This window comes from Musca domestica, unplaced genomic scaffold (assembly GCF_030504385.1).
Source record: "Musca domestica strain aabys unplaced genomic scaffold, Musca_domestica.polishedcontigs.V.1.1 27, whole genome shotgun sequence".
In the NCBI taxonomy this organism is placed as follows: domain Eukaryota; kingdom Metazoa; phylum Arthropoda; class Insecta; order Diptera; family Muscidae; genus Musca; species Musca domestica.
In genome coordinates, this window is record NW_026712286.1 from 9,535,020 (window position 1) to 9,545,019 (window position 10,000).

The 10,000-nt window shown below is 33.7% G+C and overlaps 2 protein-coding genes across 2 annotated transcripts in view; one reads left to right on the forward strand and one right to left on the reverse strand.

The window, feature by feature from the left end:
• Positions 1 to 10,000, reverse strand: part of LOC109611893 (uncharacterized) — a 349,779-nt gene that overhangs the window by 293,786 nt on the left and 45,993 nt on the right. The window lies entirely within an intron of this gene.
• Positions 8,000 to 9,006, forward strand: LOC109612341 (uncharacterized). Its single transcript, XM_020036311.2, has 3 exons — positions 8,000 to 8,281; positions 8,339 to 8,674; positions 8,740 to 9,006. The coding sequence occupies exons 1-3, from the start codon at positions 8,207 to 8,209 to the stop codon at positions 8,911 to 8,913; spliced, it is 585 nt and encodes a 194-aa protein (XP_019891870.2). The 5' UTR covers positions 8,000 to 8,206; the 3' UTR covers positions 8,914 to 9,006.

The following is a 10,000-nucleotide window of genomic DNA, read 5'->3' on the forward strand; positions in this document are numbered from 1 at the left end:
AAAAAATTTATGGTCTTCGGCTTTAAGCCATTAGTTAATGGACTAATTTTGGCCCACTCTAAAAATAAATTACTAAGGCAACATAGAAAATTTAAATAATTAGTTTATTTGTTTACGTGGACGGCTTGTTTGTCTGGCAGTCAATTAAAAAATAATTAACCCCTCCCCCCTTCACCTCTTTAAAAAATCAATTGGTCATCTAACACTTCAGGGGAACTATGGTGACATTAGGGAATTTCAATTTTCAATTTGTCAACAAGAGTTGAGACCAACACACCTCGAATCGATGTTGAAAATTAAGAGAATTGGCTATTCGCTGCTAATATTATTAATGGTGCAAAATATCTACACCTTGGTAAGAATTAAAAAATATACATTTTTTTTATATATTTTCCAAAAAAAAAAAAAAAAAAAATCCGTAAATAAACGTGTTTTTCAGCGCCCCTTTAGAGTCATCTGGCTCAAGGCGAATTGCACCAACATGCTACCCAGTTATGTGACCCACTTCACTTGCCCCATTGAAAAGTTGTCAAAAAATCGTGGCAATTACATGGACATTCAGCTGAGATTTTCCCAGGACGTTGGTAAGGTTCTGCTGGAAATCAGGGTTCACATGCCGGGCAGTAATGCCAAAGACATGGATCTGTGGAAATTTCGTGCCAATGGCTGTGCTGTGCCAAGGAATACCTCGGTTAGCCGTAATCCCATGGTGACAGCCATGCTAAGGACATTGCTGCAGACAGGGAATTTTCCCGATGCTTGTCCTTTGAAAAAGGTAGGAGAGGAGAGGGGAGCAGAGAATACTTCTAAAAGTGATTTTAATATTTTGTTTGTTTTTATTTTTGTTTCCTCAGGACTTTAACTACAGCGTCAATCATTTTGCCTTGAATCCGGATTTTTTCCCCGGATTTACACCGGATATGAACATCTCGGCCACCTTTGATCTATACAATGGGAAACTGCATCTGCTGAGGTAGAGGCAGCAATTGTGAGAAGGAAGTAAATCTATTCTCGTATATAGTTTATCGAATATTTAAGGAAAAATTCTATCTCGAAAAAATGTTTCTAAAACGAAATAAGAAATATGTTTTAAAAAAAATCCGCTTCCTTGAAAATAACTTTGAAAAGGTTCTCGTCCTTGAAAAATATTAAAAAAAAATCCTTTAAAATATTTTTAAAACCAAGGCACGTCTTTGAAAATTATTTTAAAAGGATCCACGTCCCACAAAAATATTTAAAAAAAAAAACAAGTACTTGCAAAAAATTTAAATAAAAAATATTTTTTTTTTAAATTCACTTCTTTGAAAAATATATTTTTTTTAAAAAATCCACGTCCTTGAAAAAAATTTTTTTTTAAACCTATAGTCTTAAGAAATATTTTTTTTAAAAAATCCTTGTCCTCGAAAAATAGTTTTTTTATAAAAACCCAAGTCCTTGACAAAAAATATTAAAAATAATCCTTAAAGATATTTTCAAAAAGAAGCCACGTCTTTGAAAATTATTTTAAAAAGATCCACGTCCCGCAAAAATATTTAAAAAAACCAAGTCCTTAAAAAAAATTCAAATAAAAAATACATATTTTTTAAAAAATTCACTTCTTTCAAAAATATTTTTTTTAAAAAAAAACCACTTCCTTGAAAAAAGTTTTTTGAAACCCATAAGTCCTAAAATAATAATTTTTTTAAAAAATTGTTGTCCTCGAAAAATATTTTTTTATAAAAATCCAAGTCCTTGACAAATAAAAAAATCAACTTTTTTGAAAAATATTTTGAAAAGGTTCACGCCCTTGACAAATATTTAAAAAATCCTTAAAATTTTTTTTTAAAAAGAAGCCACGTCCTTGAAAATTATTTTATAAAAGATCCACGTCCCACAAAAATATTTAAAAAAAGCCAAGTCCCTAAAAAAAATTCAAATAATTTTTTTTTTAATTCAATTCTTTGAATAACATTTTTTTTTAAATCCACTCCTTGAAAATTTTCTTTTAAAAAATATTTTTGTAAAAATATCCTTTTCCTTGAAAAATATTTCTTTATAAAAATCCAAGGCCTTGACAAATATTTAAAAAAGTCCACATTCCTGAAAAATATCGTTGTTCAGGCACTTTCTTGAACAATATTTAAAAAAATCCTTAAGAATATTTTTAAAAAGAAGCCACGTCCTTGATTTTTTTTAAAGATCCACGTCCCACAAAAATATTTAAAAAAAACCAAGTCCTTGAAAAAAATTCAAATAAAAAAAATATTTTTTAAAAAAATTTACTTCCTTGAAAAATATTTACTTTTTTTAAAAAATCCACATCCTTGAAAAAAAAACTGAAAACCTATAGTCTTAAAAAATATTTTTTTTATAAAAATCCAAGTATTTTATAAATATATTAAAAAAATCCAAAAATCCATTTAAAACATTTGAATCAAAATTGTCTACTCTCTCTCTCTCTCTTTTCATGTCATTATGACAGCATTATTGCCGGTTATTTCTTGTCCGGTTCTTTTTTTTTTTTTTTGAATTGTCCAACCTAATGAAGACGAAGTGGCAAATTTTCCCTCGAACTGCTGCAGAGAACTCCGTCAAATTGTATATTCTCCAAGTTTGTTATTTTTTAATTTGCGCCAAACCCAGGGAATGCTGATTTAATTGGCTGGCATTGATTGTCCAGGTTTCCGGGCTTAGATATGACTAGAGCAACGAGGACATCTATTTTAGAGCAGTTAATTTGAAGTGGGAGGGGGAGATGGAAGGGAGCTCACAATGAAACAGAAGTAAATGTTACAATTAAAAGTGACATCAATGAGTCTCCAAGTGACACATTTATAAATTAAAGGATTATTTAATTGACCTGTCAAGGATTCAATGAAGTGAAGCCGTGACAAATTGAAAATATGGACATTACATGGGATTTCATTTGAATGGCTATTAATTAGAGAATTGAAAAGTATTTAAATTCTATGGAAAGAAATTATGGAAAATGAATGAAGTAAAAAAGCCGTATGGTCGGCCGGGGCGATCTGTGAATACCCTCCATCATTTGGAACGAATTTGGCAATTTTCAAAAAAAAAAAAATAAAATAAAAATAAAATCCGTTCAAAATTCTAAAACTACCGAATGTAGCCGTTATTATATTAGGGTCTTTACGGCGACGTGGACCTACATAGGCAACTTTTGTCATAGGCCATTAGAATATTCAAATTCGAAACTGGAAAAAAATCGGGGAATAATGTAGCTAAAAATCATCAAAATACCGAATGTCGGGAGGTACCGTTATATGGGGCCTATACGAAGACGTGGACCTGCACAGATAATTTTCTGTCCTAGGCTGTACTATCCATTACGAACCTCATATACCAAATTTGAAACAATTCCGGTAAATAATGTCGCCTAAATCATCAAAATACCGAATATCGGGAGGTACCGTTATTTGGGGGCTATACGAAGACGGGGACCTGCACAGACAATTTTCTGTCCTAGGCTGTAGTATCCATTACGAACTTTAAGTACCGAATTTGACAATTTTCCGGTGAATAATATCGCCAAAATCATCAAAATACCGAATATAGGGAGGTACCATTATATGGGGGCTATACGAAGACGTGGACCTGCGCAGACAATTTTCTGTCACAGGCTGTAGTATCCATTGCGAACTTTAAATAGCAAATTTGAAACAATTCCGGCGAATAATGTCGCTAAAATCATCAAAATACCGAATATCGTGAGGTACAGTGGGGGGGGCTATACGAAGACGTGGACCTGCACAGACAATTTTCTGTTATCAGATGTAGTATCTATTACGAACTTCAAGTACCGAATTTAAAACAATTCCGGTGAATAATGTCGCTAAAATCATCAAAATACCGAATATCGGGAGGTACAGTTATATGGGGGCTATACCAAAACGTGGACCTACATAACTTACATTTTCAATACCAAAACTCCTGCAGACATAATACACATTTGAGGAAAAATGTTATCAATCAACTTCCTCTTGTTCGGAAGCGATAATGATTTCCACAGACCGATAGACAGACGGAAATCGAGATGTTTGTGAGGAGGTACCAGAAGGAAATGGACCGATATATCCCATTTCCAGAGCAGATCTTGTGTTAGTAGAAATAATGAGATGTGTGAAATATGAAGACAGCCGGATGCTTATTTCGTATTTTATGATCGTTTTGGTTATTTAAAATATTGAGCCATTTTTGAGGAGGTACCGGAAGGAGAACCCCGATTTATTGCATCGTCATACTAGACCTCGATAAAATTTAGCAAAGGCATTTCTGAGCTGTATTTGATATATTTCTCCAAATATTGTTGTTACAGAGTGCATATTACGGCTGCGGAGGACTAAAATAACAAATCGGATGAAAAGTGTAGGTGGGAGCTATGGCTATTTCTGAACCGATCTTCACCAAATTTGGCATACTAGCTTCTAGACTAAATTCGGTGGTAAGTGCCAGATTTCATCCCATTTGGGCAAATATTAGACGTTTGGTGCACAATAAAAGGTAAATCGGACGAAGTTATATATGGGAGCTATATCCAAATCTGAACCGATTTCGATAAAATTTGACAAATGTATTTCTGAGCTGTATTTGATATATTTCCCCAAACATTGTTGTTACAGAGTGCATATTACGGCTGCGGAGGACTAAAATAACAAATCGGATGGATCTATGGAACTATGGGTCTATCTCGCTTCCTTCTCCATGTTACAAACATATGCACAAAGACATAATACTCTGACCACTATGTGGTGTAGGGTATAAAAAAAAAAATTATAATTGGCCTATTTTTAGTCTTTGCAAAAATTTATATATGTTTTTAAAAGCAGATTGCTGAAGTTTTTTCAAAAAAAAAAAAAAAAAAAAAAAAAAAAAAAAATTAAAAAATCTTTTCCTGGACCCAGGAAAAAAAATTTCTTGTCCACACGGCTAGGCCTCCTTGAAAAATTAATTATAAATTAAAGATTTTTTATTTTCAAATATTTTTCAATTTTTCTCTAATTCCAAAAAATTAAATTTCCGAAATGGCTGGACGAAAAATACCAAAAAAAAAAAACAAAAATCATAAAATTCCTATTTAATTTCCAAGTAAACCATCCGTCAGCTGGATTTTTATTGTGCCCTTGTTGACTTTTCATGGTAATTTCAGTTTAATTTTTTTTTTTTTTTTTTTTTTTGGCTAACACACAATTTTTCTGGTTATTGTTGATTTTTTTTGGAAAACAAAAACAACAACAACAAGAGAACCGAAAAATTGTAACAAACCGCCGGCTAGAAAACAAAAGAGTAAAAACAAGAAACAAAACACAAACGACGTGTCCAAGGCTCACAAACACAGACACCGTTCAAAGACTTGACAACACTTTTGGTTAGTTGTTGTTGTTGTTGGAATTTTATTCGAATTTTCTTGTTGTTGCTGTAGTAGTTTACAATAAACAAACACAAAATTATTTTTTTTTGGAGAAACACAAGCAAGCCAGCCAAAAAAAAAGATCTTGCCTATCATGCATGTTTGACAAAGTGTAAAACATGGCTGGTCTAAAATTACACAGGAAATTATGTTTGAAAATTAACAGCAACAATTACAACAAAAAGCAACAACAACAAAATAAAATAAAAAATGTAGAAAACAACATATTTTGGCCAAAGTTATGGCCATTTGTTGTCGATGGTTTTTTTATAACCTCCACCATACACATAGTATTAAGGCTGTTTAAGTTCGTCATTCCGTTTGTAACTCTCAGCGAAAAAATAATATATATATATATATATATATATATATATATATATATATATATATATATATATATATATATATATATATATATATATATATATATATATATATATATATATATACATATATATATATATGTATATATATATATATTCTTGATCAGCGTAATTTAGCCCTGTCCCTACGTCTATCCGCCTGAGGAAATCACTCTAGCCTCCAAACGAAATAAAATAGGTTGATAAAATTTTACTCAAATGTGTATTATGTCTGCAGGAATTTTGGTATTATAAATGGGTCATATAGGTCCTCGTTTTTTGTATAGCCCCAATATAATGGTACCTCCCTTTTTCCGTATTTTGGTTATTTAAGCGACATTATTCACCGGAATTGTTTCAAATTTGGTATTTGAAGTTCGTAATAGATACTACAGCCTAAGACCGAAAATTGTCTTTGCAGGTCCATGTCTTCGTATAGCTCTCATATAGACCTCCCTATATTCGGTATTTTGGTTATTTAAGCGACATTATTTACCGGAAATGTTTCAAATTTGATATTTGAAGTTCGTAATGGATACTACAGCCTATGACAGAAAATTGTCTGTGCAGGTCCATGTCTTCGTATAGCCCCAATATAACGGTATCTCCCTTTTTTCGGTATTTTGGTTATTTAAGCGACATTTTTTACCGGAAATGTTTCAAATTTGATATTTGAAGTTCGTAACGGATACTACAGCCTATGCCAGAAAATTGTCTGTGCAGGTCTACGTCTTCGTATAGCCCCCATATACCGGTACCTCCCGATATTCGGTATTTTGATGATTTTAGCGACATTATTAACCGAAAATGTTTCAAATTTGGTATTTGAAGTTCATAATGGATACTACAGCCTGTGACAGAAAATGGTCTGGGCAGGTCCACATCTTCATATAGCCCCATATAGCTGTACCTCCCGATATTCGGTATTTTGATGATTTTAGCGACATTATTCACCGGAATTCTTTCAAATTTGGTATTTGAAGTTCATAATGAATACTACAGCCTGTGACAGAAAATGGTCTGGGCAGGTCCACATCTTCATATAGCTCCATATAGCTGTACCTCCCGATATTCTGTATTTTGATGATTTTAGCTGCCTTATTCACCGGAATTCTTTTAAATGTGGTATTTGAAGTTCGTAATGGATACTACAGCCTATGACAGAAAATTGTCTGTGCAGGTCTACGTCTTCGTATAGCCCCCATATAGCTGTACCTCCCGATATTCGGTATTTTGATGATTTTAGCGACATTTTTCACCGGAAATGTTTCAAATTTAATATTTGAAGTTCGTAATAGATACTACAGCCTAAGAAGGAAAATTGTCGATGCAGGTCTACGTCTTCGTATAGCCTCCATATATTCGGAATTTTGATAAGTTTGGCTACAATATTCACCGATTTTTTTGTTATTTAAGTTTCGCATTTGAATTATGTAATGGCTTATGACAAAAGTTGCCCATGCAGGTCCACGTCGTCGTATGGATCCTACATTCGGTAGTTTTAAGAGTTTAACCGCATTTTTAACGAATTTTATTTATTTTTGTTTTTTGTTTTTCGTTTTTTTTTTTTTCTTTTTTTTTTGAAAATTGCCAAATCCGTCACAAATGGTAAAGGGTATTCAAAGTTCGGCCCCGCCAAACTTACTGCTTTTTTACTTGTTTTTTTTTTTTTTGGTCTTCCTCCCCTTCTGCTTCTCTGCCTAAAATAATTAAAGCAAAAAATGAAATAATAAAATAATGACGTCCGTGACTTTTATTTCCAGGCAATAATTTTGCGTTGGGCCAGTTTAAGAATGACTGGTGATTTTACCCCTCAGCCATTTGGCTAGAGAGGTGGGTATATATCATTTGGTACGGCCAAAACTTGCCTCATCGAAATAACGGTTTTAGACCCTAGGTCTGTTTGGAGCAAATCCATTTCAGGATATTCTGGAGTCGATCTTTCAGCCAGGCAAACAGACGGACGTCTGTCATTTTAACAGCTGTCGGACGAGTGGCTTAGAAATGACAGCAGTCTGAAGTTGGTTGCAGTTTTTTCATCTCACCCTGTATTCATTCTTAGAGTACCATCTTTAGATCTCCTATACCCAAGATATTTGCAGTATTGTTCCTGTAGTTTTAGGAGGTCATTTCAAGGTCTAAAAAATATGCTTGTCATTGAACTAAACATTACAAAATGCGTTGTAGAAATTCAATTCCAAAAATTCAAATTATTTCGTAATTGCTGACATAATTTCCAAAACCAACAAAAAAAAAAAATGAAAAACATTTGAAATAATTTTGAAAAATTAAAAAACAATTTAGAAAAACATATTTACGACCCTTGGCCAGCAGAACGATTTTCCAAATATTATTAAGAAAAAACGAGAGATCACATCAACATTGAAAACAATTCAATAACTCTTTGGAGGATATTTAAAATCGAAAATAAAAAATGAATTTAAATTTCAATTTTCAAATGATTTTCCTTTTTCTGGTGTTAATATGGCTTGAGTTTGGACTGGCTGTGGTAGGTTGAGAGTACATCGAGGACTTTCTCAACATTAGTAATTTCCTTTTTTTCCAGCGCGACTTTGATATTTTATTCAACTACTCCAACTGCACAACAATGAGCCATGAATATGTCAAAGATTTTGGGTGTCCCCTGTTAGCGGAACCACGAAATCGTGGAAATTATTTGACCGCCTATATGACCCTGAGCAAGGATGTGCACAAAATGCTGCTCGAATTTCGCATACAAGTTCTAACAACAACAAATGCAACGGGATTTGCCACGGATCTGCTGAAGTTTCGCATCGATGGTTGTCATGTGGATAATTATAAGGTACCTAATCCCATTGTCGAATCGATGTTGAAGAAATTTCGGTCAAGTGGTAACTTTAATGGGTGTCCTCTGAAAGCTGTAAGCCTTAAAGAAATTTTCATTCAAAAGTCCAAAAGAATAATTTTGGAATTTCCTCTTTTCAGAACTTCAACTACACCATCAAATACTTTGCCCTAAATCCCGATTACTTTCCCCCAATTACCCCTGAGATGACATTTTCCGCCATCATGAATATGTATTCGGAGAAGGTACATTTCATTTCAGGCAAAGTGGAGGCAAGGGTTGTCAAGAAGAAAAGGAAGTCTTTTAAGTTTTGAAAAAGGGGGAGGATACAGAAAATAATTAAATAATAAATGGGGAAATATATATAAATAAATGTACGAATGTATGTGTGTATAGAGAAAAAGTAACATATCTTACCCTCAATTCTATTTATAATTATAGACGTCGAATATTCTGTAATTTACCTGCAAAGAAATAGAGAAAAAAAAAACAGGAAACAGAGGTTATTCACACACATATTTCTGGTATTAACTTACAATTAAGAGAACATGTGTGTATATGTATGTGTGACCTAAATTTACAAGGAGCAATAGATGTCAGAGTGGGGTGACGGGAACGGAAATAGGGGATATGAAAAATATCAAGAGCCTTCCATATGCAATAAGAGACCTTAAGGTCTTCCTCAGAAAATAGAAGCTCTAAAGGTCTTCTGTAGCCCACAGGAGACCTTAAGGTCTTCTATAGCCCATAGTAGGCCTTAAGCTCTTCTATAGCTCATAGAAGACTCAAAGGTCTTCTATAGGCTATAGGAGACCTTAAGGTCTTCTATAGACCATAGGAGACCTTAAGGTCTTCTATAGGCCATAGGAGACCTTAAGGACTTCTATAGGCCATAGGAGACCTTAAGGTCTTCTATAGGCCATAGGAGACCTTAAGGTCTTCTATAAGCCATAGGAGACCTTAATGTATTCTACAGGCCATAGGAGACCTTAAGGTCTTCTATAGACGATAGGAGACCTTAAGGTCTTCTACAGGCCATAGGAAACCTTAAGGTCTTCTACAGGCCATAGGAGACCCTAAAGTCTTCTATAGGCCATAGACGACTATAAGGTCTTCTATAGGCCATAGGAACCTCAAAGTTGAGGTCTTCTATAAACAAAGGGAGAACTTAAGGTCTTCTATAGAAAATAGGAGACCTCTGAGTTTTCTAATCACAATAGAAGACCTCAGGGTCTTCTATTCGCCATAGAAGACCTCAGGGTCTTCTATTCGCCATAGAAGACCTCAGGGTCTTCTATTCGCCTTAGAAGACCTCAGGGTCTTCTATTCGCCATAGAAGACCTCAGGGTTTTCTATTCGCCATAGAAGACCTCAGGGTCTTCTATTCGCCATAGAAGACCT

What these genes read in the sequence shown, in the direction of transcription:
- LOC109612341 (XM_020036311.2), top strand. Translation starts at nt 8,207, where the DNA reads ATGAATTTAAATTTCAATTTTCAAATGATTTTCCTTTTTCTGGTGTTA. An exon ending in TTGAGTTTGGACTGGCTGTG is followed by an intron (nt 8,282 to 8,338) that starts GTAGGTTGAGAG and finishes CTTTTTTTCCAG; the next exon opens with CGCGACTTTGATATTTTATT. An exon ending in ATGGGTGTCCTCTGAAAGCT is followed by an intron (nt 8,675 to 8,739) that starts GTAAGCCTTAAA and finishes TCCTCTTTTCAG; the next exon opens with AACTTCAACTACACCATCAA.